General features: G+C 37.8%; 1 protein-coding gene across 7 annotated transcripts in view; it reads right to left on the minus strand.

The window, feature by feature from the left end:
• The window catches only part of LOC146465292 (G-protein coupled receptor 83-like), a 40,383-nt gene extending 27,731 nt beyond the window's left edge, over nucleotides 1–12,652 (minus strand). For 2 of the 7 annotated variants that reach the window (XR_014868256.1, XM_085128531.1), the window contains exon 1: nucleotides 12,569–12,652. Coding sequence is in view for 1 of the 7 variants with exons in the window: in XM_085128531.1 (XP_084984657.1) it covers nucleotides 12,569–12,628 (60 nt within the window). In the remaining 6 variants the exon portion in view is untranslated. Of the gene's footprint in view, nucleotides 1–3,171; nucleotides 3,601–4,380; nucleotides 4,589–12,568 lie in introns of those variants that run through there. The other 5 variants (XM_085128535.1, XM_085128537.1, XM_085128532.1 and 2 more) reach the window with 5 other exon arrangements.
• Between the last annotated feature and the right edge of the window lie 874 nt (nucleotides 12,653–13,526).

Raw genomic sequence — 13,526 nt, forward strand, 5'->3', positions numbered from 1 at the left:
GTTCACTATCCGGAAGAATCACAATTCGTTTCTGTATTTTGACCCCGAAACTAAGTTATAGTCAGTACAGACAGGGAAGGATCATAGAGTGGTATGGAGCATATAGAATAGTATTCGAACACGGTGAACTACCTTGGCCATTTCGCCACACGGCCGACGCATCTTTGACACAAAAATCATGAAGACGACAGAATAAGCGTATGAAACTTAACACGGTTAACATTTTTCTATAACATGATAGCCTGATTATTTTACGAACCAACGAACACCAAAACTGTTAAGCGTGGGATTTTACTGGATCGAATAACGACTTCCTTTTACGTGGTAACAAGTAAACGCTTAATATCATTATGCTCACGCGTAAAAGTTTACTTTAAATGGACGTTGGCGTAGGATATTCACCGTCATATCGAAGACAGGAGTTCCTTTTTGTGGCAAAAGATTAATGTCACTGTTCAAGTGATCCTGTCAATGTGCAGCTTTGTCTAATTAGTCAGTAGTATATCATGAACCAGATGCCAATTAAAAGTAACGTCATGGTGCAGCAGAACTGAAACACTCGCCACCTACCAATGTGGCTAAGGTTCGATTCCCAGAGTTGACGCTTTATCAGTGGGTTTAGTTTGTTGTTGGTTCTCGTCCCTGCTTCGAGAGTTTTTCTCCGTTACTCCGGTTTTTCTCCCTCCGAAAAACAATTTCCAAATCCCAATTCGATCTAGAAACAGTGGACGAATAGCCCTTCTGTGGATGTACCACTGAAAAATTCCCATTCCCACTTTTAATTCGTGAAGAGTTGCTCGAAGCAAAGAACATTAGCGTGGGATTCAAACAATGGTGCTAATGTGTGTATAATGCAGTTTATCATTGAATATGTGGACTTAATGGAGGTCTACATTTAACACAATTTGAAGTCTCTTATTACAAGCTAATATTAATTGCTTGACATGAAAATTTATTCAGTTCACAGACATGTCTCATCTCTTGGTAGTCGAGTTTAGGCTGTAAAATTAATGCATTACGTTCTATTGTTGTTGTTTTTGTTTCTGGTGAGCAAGGAAGACACAATCGTACAAACAAACAAACACACGCCTGTTTATTTAAACGTTTGATACGCACACGCTTGATATTCAAATTTCAAAAAGATCCAAAACATTAATGGGTTACCTTACGCTAAAAATATAATGCAAAACTGACGACGACTTACTCGATCGCGAAATGGTTCGCCTTAATAACAAAACATTGCCAGTAAAACCAAAGTCTTACTCTAGTATCTCACCACAGAGAACAAATCCTACAAATGCTTTCATTTTTTTTAAGCGTGACATCAATGATAAACGAGCATGTAGAAATGTTTAATTGTGTTCGTCCTTTTACAATCAGTTAGTGACGGAGTTATATTCTCAAGGAGTTTATGGCCTGGGTCAAGGGCTTTTAAGAGGAAAAATAGTTTATTCTAGATAACTTTAACAAATTCAACGGCACTGAGCTGAAATTTGGAAGATAAAAAGATCTCATCATTCTGAAAATTTCTAAGCATAATAAGTAGTGCTATAGATCATGTCACGTGATCATTTTTCTCAAAAAAAGCAAAGATTTGACAGGTAGGCGACGGTTTTAAGAGATAACATCAAACAAAAACGCGTTTCTAACAAAGACGAAATATCTCCATCGCTTCACGTTTGGAATGATCGTCCATTGTTCTCCAGAAAAAAATTATCAGGGCAAAGGTCATTTTTTAGTCCACAATTCAACCTTTGATCGTTAATTTCTCCAATTTAAAAACCTAAGATATCCGTCTATTAATTATTAACTACAAATTCTAATTTTAAAACCTCACTAAATCTTCAATATTTCTTATTTCTCTTAATTTTACCAATCCTTCAAGAAAAACTATCTCCTCCCAAATATACCCAAAATTCACCTAAAAATTCACAAAACACCCAATAACATTGGTTTCCGTTTTAAGCAGAGAGATTTTGGATTGCTTGAAGCGTGAACGAGATATTTCCATGAAACCGATTTTAATCGGCATGAAAACGGCTTTAAGGTTTACCCCCGCCTTAAACTGCTTGAGTATTTATGGATTTTTTTAAAGGTGTGAATTCGTATACGAAACGCAAGTTAGATTGCTTCACCTTAATTAAATCTCCAAAAACCTTCAAATTGATCACTCTAAAAGTGATACTTGCGCTCGAGCAGGGAGAACCCAAACTTTATCGACGGAATTGGCTCAGTTTTTACCAGCCCTACACTCGATTATTATGTGACGCCATCGGAGGTTCAAGCTATAAGCCTTCAATAAAGAAGAACCATGCTGTCGCTCGAAATCAGACAAACGGGCATTTACTGAGCTTCGATTGAACAGAAATGGGAGTAGCTAATGAACACATTTAATTTAAGCAAAAGACTTCTGATATTGTCTTCCATTTATCCACTCCTACAGTTCCAAAGAAACTCGACGATTAAAAAAAAAAAAAAGAAAAGAAAATCCGCATAGAATTAGAAAATAAAAACAAAAACAGTCCAATTAAAGTGAACGCGAAACTGTGAACCTTATAGCTGAATTTGAATTCAGTTACGGTAACGAATGCACTGTACTCCAATAATCTTTGATTACTGCTAGTAACATAGCATAGCTTTTTGGATTCTAGTGATCTGCTTTTCCCACATAGTCGAAAGCCGCACAAAATATCTTTGTTTTAGTCGTAAGGGGTCATTATTCTAAAGAAACCGTGGGGGAGTGGAAACGAATATTTAGTTTTATCAATAAAGTGGCCAACACTCGATTCTTTCTACAGTGGCCAAAATAGATATCTTACTCTTATCTTACCCTGTTTTCCCCTACTGCGAGTAACTACGTCAATGTCATTTTTCTTTTTGACTGTTTCTCCTTTTCTGATTTCTCTTTCCCGCGGCTTAGCGGATCAGAAATTTTACCAACGCTGTTAAATGACTCAAGCGTCCGTTCGTGAGATGACTGATGATGTGGTATTGATGGAACGTTGAAGCCTTTTTGAAACAGTCTCTCATTGGGAAAGAAGCACACGATTTAAGCGGAGAGAATATGAACTCCAGTTGATGAAAGACGAGCTTGCAGAGAGCCACCTTCGAGGAGAAAGTTGTGTGAAGCTGTAAAGTTAGGAGTAGACTTTATCTGTCATGTATGCATACCTGAAATGATTTTTATCCTGTCATACGACAAAATCGTGTAAACAGGAAGACGAATCCAAGCCACTGAAAGCACACCGCCTTATTCTTTCCAATTTCACTGCCATTTGCTACTGTTGTTTATCTGTTGACGCCGTTTACAAATTGTAAAATGCTCAGAAACAGTATCCACTACACTTGCATTATTATGACACAATCGGAAATATTTGCATGAAATCCGTTCTAGAAGAATGATTTCATCGTTGATCTGCACATCCATGATTTAAATCAATTATTTTTTCGAGTGGAATATTTCGACCGTCTTTGAGAGCATATTATTTACCAACTGCTTGCGAACGCGTATAAAAGACCTTAAAACAACACATTTGCTGTCATCGCAAAGTGTTCGAAAGTGCTCGTGAACCAAATCAGACCATATCACAGGAAACGCAAATGAGAACAAGTGAATGGATATTTGCATAGAGACTAACACATAATAAAAACATCAGGATTTGCAAACAATTTACGAAAGCGGAAATTTCAGCAAAATATAAATAAATAAATATAAAGCAGAATGACTGAATATAAGACGCAAAAAGTTAGATGGTATTCCCACATTTCTGCGTTGCACGACAATTTGCCGACAGACGAGGCTTTAATTGTGTTCGTGGCGTTTTATGGTTTTCCTTGCTATGATTGTAATGACATTATCTTTGAAGACTAAACAAGTGCACAGTTGAAGACGGCCTGCATTCTATATATAATACCATTAAACATTGAGAAAATCTCGCTTGTATACGATGTTGTTTAAAAGGATTGCATTACCAAATAAATACTACCATTAAAAATTATAACGAAGTAATAATACAGCGAAGACGGCAATGAGGTTGTAAGAATTCTCGCCAAAACTGGTATCTTTTTGTGTACTACCTATTACTCTATTACGAGGGCCGGGAGTATTACTGAACTTTATCATATGACTTTCTCTGTTCGAGGTTTATAGAGATTAACCTGCCAATTTGAAATCGTGAATGGGAAGTTTGGCCAAAAATGAAACTGTTTTCTCATTCATTTTGTTAAGGCATTATTTCAACGATAAAAGCACAATATGTAAGTGAGAATATGAACTCCTGTTGATGAAAGAAGGGCTTGCAGAGAGCCACCTTCGAAGAGAAAGTTCGGACTGTGAAGTTAGAAGTACTTAGACTTTATCTGTCATGCATGCATGCATACCTGAAATGGTTTTTATCCTGTCATGTCATGCCACCAAATCGTGTACACATGTAGACGAATCCAAGCTACTGAAAGCTCATGGCCTTGTTCTTTCCCATTTCAATACAATTTGCTACTGTTGCGTATCAGTTGACGCCGTTTGCAAGCTGTAAAATGTCCGGAAACAGCACGCACTGCACTTGCATTACTACAGCCCACCCGAGCTCACGTCTTTTGAGAGCGAGTAATAATAAATCTGATTAATTACCAGTGGAACGATGACCATTGATTGCAATTTGTATTGTATTGTGTTACAGGCGGCCGTTGAGAATTTGAACGCTTTATAAGACTTTGTATGGAGAATAAAATATCGTCGACTTCGTGCTAAATATCAATTTTTATTAAAAAAAAAAATTCATGTGGTATTTTTTGTTTACTAGTTTTAAGGAGCCGGAAGTGTTATTGAAATGCAGCATACGACTTCCTCTCACGATCTCGAATCGTATAATTAGGTGGATTTTTACTTACGTCAACTGCGGCGAGACTTTGGTCATTCGATGATTGACACTAATAAGCTTACGCTGGTTTGATTAGAGAAGTGCGTTCGTAAGGAAGGTTTTAACCTTACTAAAGACCGCACTTTGGTTCTTTGAATATTCACCATTTACAACGCAACTAAGTGCCGCCTGTCAAGTGGAACGGGACCCGTTTACAACTAACAGGATCAGTAGAACTGAATGACAACCAAAATATTCTTCTTACGCTTTGCATTGTTTTCTCGCATGTATAAATCAAATCGGAATTTGTAACATTTCACCGATGTCGATTTTTTTTTTCGGCTTAAGCTTCCATTATCGATAATCCGTAAACAGCTTAATTTCTAAAGTGATAGATTTTTGCGTGTTATCTTAAAAGATTTTTTATGTATTCATTTCGTATCTACTGGCAGTGTAGGCTATTAAGGTCCTTAATAGATTCTTATTCAGTTTCTACAGCTACCTAAATATGGGTGTGATCCCTTTCTTGTGTGTCATATACATATAATTGTGCTACGAGCAAAATACAAACCCTATCTGATGTATTTCGGATTCTTTATGCCCAGTACTGATCATGAACTTAGGCCATTTAAAATCAACCGGCGTTGATGAAAACACACGCAAAGGGGATTCTTAAAAGCATAATTCTTGTTTTAAATTTAGTTGTACCATGAGAGGATTTATGCCAGCAAAGTTTTCAGATTTTCAGGTGTTAACCAAAGTACAAAAACTGATCTTCAAGCTTTCGAAACGACTTGTAGTTATAAATTTCCAAGCGATGTTTCCATAACACTTTGTTCTGAGAAGGATGCCCCACTTACCTCCTACCTCTTCTCGGGCGTTTGGAAAAGAAAGTTGCGACAAATCCAGGCAAAATTTATCAGCGATTGCAACCTGTTGTGTCGAAATCCTCAAAAATGAAAACTCTTTGAAAAGTATCATTGTAATATCCGTAAATAGTTCAACAAAGGGGCATTTTCACAGAGATTTCTCTGTGCTTTGGTCAAAACCAGTGCTCAAATATTTGACAAGGTACCCTTTCTCTACTATGATATTGCTCTCAAAGCTCCAAAAAGAAAATATCAAGTTATTTTCCCTGAGTAACAAACCGTGATCAGTCTTTTTGGGCGATTTCTCAAAAACTTATGCTCGGGCAAAACTTGAAAATAATTGGCCAGTTTTATCAAGTTGCAATCCATTTCAATCCTGGCCAGCCGTAACCACAAATAATTAAGGTGGCTCTATTGGATTTTCTAATAGTGACACCTTCCAATTTTAAATATAAAACACTAATGGCATAGCTGGTTCAGAGCGTTACAGAATTTCCCAAAGCGTGTGCGACTGACGGCTACTGCGCTATTGTTAGTTAGATAACACTGACCTACAGATTAGAATGATCGGCTTCGTTCTCCGAAGGCAATGGCGCGTTGTCGGAAAAGCATGGTCCGTTAAAATTATGTACGAGATCTGAGCTTAGTCCCTGTTGAAATAAAGGCTTTCAAAATGTCTTTCTTGACTGAAAATTGCGACTGAGACGTTTATTGACAGAATAATATGCAGAGTTCAAGCGAGATATCAATGATAAGACTGAGGTAGTTAAGTAGTAGAGATAGCCTGCGAGAACAGGCTAATATTCCGGCTTTTGTTTCACCCTCCGAAAAATGTTATGATAGAGCATCCGAACTAGCGACTCATATTGGAATCGAGAACTCAGATTTTTTTTTTTTAGTACGCCGCTAACAAAAGAAAGAGAAAGAACAAGATGCCTGCTATACTGGCATTACGCGAGATGCTGGGGCTGATTCATTTATTCCAACTGTATGCTTCGCCGATTGATAAAACTATCCTTGCTAATGGAATAGTTTGAGTCACGACGATCGCGTTACGTTGTTTTCCGTGTGTTACGCGACTCAGACTATCAGCGGAAATTTGTCAAATTCCATTACGATAACGTAAGCTTCTCAATGACCTCTTTTCAGTCTCGCGTCGTGGTCTAAGACCGTCAAACAAAGCACGATTCCTTCACTAAGAACTCACCAATTTCCACCGTTTTACGTGTCGGGTGCTTCTTAGAAGTTATTCTTTCGATTTACCGCTTCAAAATGGTGAAATTTCCCTTTGAAAACGGCACACTTGAGTCCAGAACATGTTAAAACAATATGGCGCGACTTAATCCGTCTTTAATAAATATATCAAATGATGCATTGACGTCACACAGGTAGGGGTGAGTGGGTCCCCTCCCTCGCGATATAAACGACAAGAATGGATTTTGATTGGCCTGCTTCTGTTGAAGACAATCAGAACAATACACCCCGACTAGGAGAGGGGTGAGTTTAATGAATAAATTAATGTACCGATTTGTAGCTACGAGGAAGAAAAAAAAAACAAGATGCCTGCTATACTGGCATTACGCGTGATGCTGGGGCTGTTTCATTTATTCCAACTGTATGTTTCGCCGATTGATAAAACTATCCTTGCTAATGGAATAGTTTGAGTCACGACGATCGCGTTACGTTGTTTCCCTTGTGTTACGCGACTTACACTTTCACCGGAAATTTTTGAAATTCTATTACGATAACGTAAGCTTCTCAATGACCTCTTTTTAGTCTCGCGTCGTGGTCAAGGACTGTCAAACAAAGCACGATTCCTTCGCCATGAACTCACCAATTTCTACCGTTTTAAATGTCGAGTGCTTCTTAGAAGTTATTCTTTCGATTTGCCGCTTCAAAATGGTGAAATTTCCGTTTGAAAACGACACACTTGAGTCCAGAACATGTTATAAACAATATGGCCCCAAATTTAATCCGTTTTTAATAAATAGATCAAATGATGCGTTGACGTCACACAGGTAGGGGTGAGTGGGTCCCCTCCCTCGCGATGTAAGCGACAAGAATGGATTTTGATTGGCCTGCTTCTGTTGAAGACAATCAGAACAATACACCCCGAGTAGGAGAGGGGTGAGTTTAATGAATAAATTAATGTACCGATTTGAAGCTACGACGAAGAAAAAGAAATCGTCCCGTTTTTAGACACGGTATACCCCCTCAGGGCATCCCGCGTAACAAGATGCCTGCTATACTGGCATTACGCGAGATGCTGGGGCTGATTCATTTATTCCAACTGTATGCTTCGCCGATTGATAAAACTATCCTTGCTAATGGATTAGTTTGAGTCACGACGATCGCGTTACGTTGTTTTCCGTGTGTTACGCGACTCAGACTATCAGCGGAAATTTGTCAAATTCCATTACGATAACGTAAGCTTCTCAATGACCTCTTTTCAGTCTCGCGTCGTGGTCTAAGACTGTCAAACAAAGCACGATTCCTTCACTAAGAACTCACCAATTTCCACCGTTTTACGTGTCGGGTGCTTCTTAGAAGTTATTCTTTCGATTTGCCGCTTCAAAATGGTGAAATTTCCCTTTGAAAACGGCACACTTGAGTCCAGAACATGTTAAAACAATATGGCGCGACTTAATCCGTCTTTAATAAATATATCAAATGATGCATTGACGTCACACAGGTAGGGATGAGTGGGTCCCCTCCCTCGCAATATAAGCGACAAGAATGGATTTTGATTGGCCTGCTTTTGTTGAAGACAATCAAAACAATACATCCCGAGTAGGAGAGGGGAGAGTTTAATGAATAAATTAATGTACCGATTTGTGTATACGACGAAGAAAAAAAAAAAGAAATCGACCCGTTTTTAGACACGGTACGCCCCTTCAGGGCATCCCGCGTAAAAAAGAAATCGACCCGTTTTTAGACACGGTATGCCCCTTCAGGGCATCCCGCGTAAAAAGTCACGAAAACAGTATTGCCATGGCAATGCTCTCTTGTCTCTAATTTACGATAAAGTGGCGCCTAGATTAATACCGATGGATCATGATAAAGAAGTTCAGTTCTTCAGAAAACCTCAGCAGTCACACCACCAAAAGAACTTCAACTTGGTGAGGGTCTTTGAAAACTGGTGTGAATAAAACGGGCAAGAAAATTGGCAACTAAATGTTGAGTCGTGAAATAAAGGATGAATCAGTTCAGACGCCACTAGCGTTTTTCCAAAACCTAATTTCTCCTCGCCTAAAGTGCTTGGTATATTATTATACATATTCGACAAACGCTCGTGAAATTTTTTGTTCATGTGCCTTTTAAAAGGTCATACATTGATTTGGGAGTACAGTAAACAACATTCGTAACTATTTCGCTTTCATGATCTCGGTGGGTGCCTCAGGCATGTCATCTTTTTGGGAGAGTAACACGCAAATCTAATTCTTCAGTTAGCTTGTAGATGATCTAATAAACGACAGATCGTCGCAGTTACATGTATGCCAGCATTTTATGCAGCTCTTAAAAAGAAGCCTAAAAAAAATCAGGCTTGAACAGAATTCGAACCCATAACCTTTGCAGCACCACTGGTTATCTTGTGAAATCAATTTATTATACCTTGTTCTCTATTAAATCAGGACGAATTAATTTTGGTGAGCGCTCTTTTTGCGCGCTGTTAATAGGCCATTTCCGAGTTGCTGCTAAACTCATTATGAAACCGAGGCTAAGTACAAAGTTTTTATTATAAAAATTAGTTTTCATTCATAAACAAACAAAACTAATTTTCATATAAAACGCTTTTGCACCTAGCCTCGCTTTCATAATGAGGTTGACAGCAACTCGGAAATGGCCTATTAAGTGTACGCGTTCATTTCCGCGACCTCGATTTCCATCATTTTAGTCCCAAATTCTGGATCCAATCCAGATGTTGTTGAAACCAATAAAACAATATCTTTCCATTTTTCTGTGCATTAATATTGTACAATATTTGTGGTTCATGGTCGCTATCAGAGGAGTAAATCTCAACATCTGCGTCTTGGATTTCGACCAAGATAGGTTTCGAGCTTTTATATAAATGTTTACAATCTTTCTCCACGAAAAACGAGACCTCCTCTATTCCTTTTAAAATTTTCGACCTTCCTGAATCGCTACACTCGACAACAATAGCTGTTGGTATTTCAAAGCCACCTTGAATTAGTACGGGCCTTTTTAGCTTCACTGAAATAACTCCTCAGGTAAATTTGGCACCTTGTGTTAATCGCATAAATTCTCTCAATTTGAAATCATTTTGCACCCTTAACTGCTGACGTTAATTTCCTTTACTGGGAAGAAATTTTCCTTTCAATTCGCGTTAATTTCCAATACCTTAATTAACACAAGGGTTAATTTCCCGATAACAAGTATAACCGTGGACGAGGAGTGTTAAGATGGAAGTGAATGTATTAAAAACATACACTTTGACTGTAAAAAAAAAATAAAAAAAAAAAAAAATAAAAAATAAAAAACCGCGGATGAAAGAATAACGACACTTTTTCTAAGAACGTCTAATTTTTGGGCTGAGACTGAACGTTCTTATCTTCTCTTTTTTTTAATTGGGAAATTTGAGCGTGGAAAGTTCTTAAGATGTTCTTAAGTTATCTGCTATAAATCTATGCGGACGTGACCAAGATACATATTATTTGGGTTGATTGGACAATATAGACTTTTTACCTGTATTATTTTATCCGTAATTATACTGTTCGTTTTAAAAAAAAACATTTGGACAAAATAAATTGTTCTTAACTGACGCTCAGCCTGGGTAATGTTTTTAGTATTTTTCTTAAATTTTAATTAATCTCAGCCAGAACAATCTGTATTAGTTTACACAGTAAAGTTCCAAAGTGATCTGAAAACACAAGAAAAGACCTTTTAAGTATTTTGATTAAATGCTTTTATTGGATACCCCTGATTTCAAACAAATGTATTTTACATGTTTCACTTCCAGCTTTTTAAGTGAACATGGCAGTTTCCCCTACTTTTCCAAAACAAGGCCCTCACTCTTGAAAGCTGAAAATTCTATAACTGAAGTGTTACATCATGACAGCAGTTGCCGGTTGGTCGTATTTTAAAAACACCTTTCGCAAACGCAGTGTACAGATCCTAGCGAATCCCCCTGTAGCGGCGGTGAGCGATGAGAAGCGATTTTATTCATGAAGAACATGGAAATTATGTTAAGCTGTTAAAGAACGCCGGACCAGTTTCACGTTTATTTGCAGACTGGGGAAATATAGCTTTACGTAAGGTTTCAAGCAAATATATTTTATAACAGAAAACGCCACGGTGTTGTTTTTCTTAATCTCCACGAGCAAAGACTAAAGAAAAGAGGGAAGGAAAAAGAAAGAAAATTGGCATTTCCCTATTAGTCTTTGGACTGTTTTCTGTAGCATCAGGGAGCCACAATTTCTATGCGGTTTCGCTTCTTTCATCATTCCACTATCATGTGGTTTTAGCCGTATGGCGGCGGACTTCAATTTACTAGTTAATTATATTCAAATTTGCATCTCTTGTAACATTTACGCTAAAGAAGGCAAAGTTTCTGACAAACCATGTCGGTGAAATTGAAAATCGTTGTTTTATTTCTGAAACTTATGCTGTCCGGACCTTTTGGCTATTGTTCTTTGTTTCTAGTTACTGCATTTACTACTGATAAGGGGAAAGTTGGTGGTTTTTCACCTTCAATACAATTTTATCTGAGGATAATAAGAATTTTATTTATTATTGTCTACTTGAATGACGAAGACAGCAGTACGAGCGAACATATGAACGAAGAAACTCCCGATTATTTCGGCAGGAACCTTGTTTAGAATTTAGGATTACTATAGAGGAGAAATAACTTGAATAATTTAGCCATACCTCGAACGAGCTCCATTTTGGGTCCGTAGCTTGCCTTATTGGCCAGTACTAAATAAACCACGCTAACATTTTGACACCGTGGTGTGCGTAAAGTTGCTCAAGAACTTTAACCTACCAGAGATTCACGCGATGTTGCGAGCGAACGCATAAGCAGATGATCCCCATTTTGAAATCCAAATTCATGTTTGCGAGACGAAATTGTTAAAACGTTATCAAACGTTCTTAGACCGATTTGAACAGTGTCAGAGCTTACAATTATTTTTTTAGTGATGAAATGCTCAATTCAGAAAAGATTGAGTTCAGTTTGCAGCATTCTCCTTTAACACGATAATTTCATTGTAAACGGTTGTATGCATACGGAAATTTTGAATTACCGTGCATGATAAAAGTCTCTTGGACTTAGTAGAACAATCTACTTGTGCATAGCTACCAAGTGTGCCCGTAACAAAAAGTGTGTGTACATTGCCTGGTGTAATTGTGTAAACCACGGTCTGATCTACAGACACATAAGGATTACAAATCCAGACTATTGGAGCAACTCGAAAAAGTCGAAATTCACGATGTGTCGAACATCCTAGAGAATAAATACTTCCTTGCTGAGCAAATAAATATGACGCTATGTAATAAGTTGCCTTTTTCAAATAGTGTCTTACCGACTATCGCCGAGAGCTGATATATTTTGCCATGGTCTTGCAGTTGTGAACATTTGCGAAACCTATTGATTGAAACTAAGATTAATTTCTTACCTTAGCGCAAAGATTCACTAATGCGTGGTTCATAGAAGGGAAATTAACGATTCATGCGCCAGCTTCCAATCATGCAATGTGTTGTTTTGCTAAGGGTAATTTTCATTTTAAAACTTCCCATCTTTCAAAGGAAGCAGTACATTTAAAACCATTACATACTATGTTAATTGCTTGTGATATTGATACGCGTGATTTTAACATGTTTTCTTACCTTAGGATAACGATTATCCTCAATGAACGCGTCCTTTACAGAAGGGAAATAACGATTCATGCGCCACCTTCGAATAGTATAATGTTATCCTTTCTTAAGGATAATTCACATTTCAAAGCACGGAACGCTACGTGAAATATTTATGACATGATTTAATTCACGGGAGGTCTTTTATTCCTATGTTAATTAGCAATATTAGCTGTTTCTGTTAGCTCGACTTCCATTCATTATGGTTTATCTTATGACTTAATTTCTTGTTTGGACTGCGGACTGCCAAATGGTGCCCTAAAGAAGACGTCTCATGACACTAGAAAGTTAACATTGCCTCAACAGCGCCTATGCGTTGCACGAACGTCGCTCATAACCCGTCTTGTTTATCGTGTCACTAAATTTGTCCTCACTTATGAAGGTGGCGAGTACTGAGCAGGTGCACATAATCGGACAGGAAGAGATAACCAGAATATATAACATCTACAGAAGGATTCACTTGGTTGATTACTTAGCCTCACATGCAGTCGTTTTTTTTTTTTAGATACCTTTGTTTTAAAGATTAATTAACAGTTATTCCATGAGCGCGCGTTGGATATGAGATGGTAAAAAAAAAGTAGCCAACGAGGTGCGAAGCGCCGAGTTGGCTATAACTAATCTTATATCCAACAAGCGCGAAAGGAGTAATTGTTTTATTAAACTATCTGCGTTTGGATATTGCTGTTGAAGTTTACTGAATTTTATTTTAAGTAAAAATTTCTTTCAAATTAAAACGACCGGATGTTGAGGCAACTTCCGACCAAAGCGCACGAAACGTAATGATCACATGACACGCGCAGCTCTTTGCAAACGGAGTTGAATGAAAAATCGTAAGCGAAGAAGATCGGACACAGTCGGACATCTCAAATTCAAGAAACGTTTAAATGTACGAGTTACCACCTTTCTGACACAAGCATTCAAGTGCTTTTGA

This window comes from Pavona decussata, unplaced genomic scaffold, assembly GCF_977016875.1.
Source record: "Pavona decussata unplaced genomic scaffold, jaPavDecu1.1 SCAFFOLD_156, whole genome shotgun sequence".
In the NCBI taxonomy this organism is placed as follows: domain Eukaryota; kingdom Metazoa; phylum Cnidaria; class Anthozoa; order Scleractinia; family Agariciidae; genus Pavona; species Pavona decussata.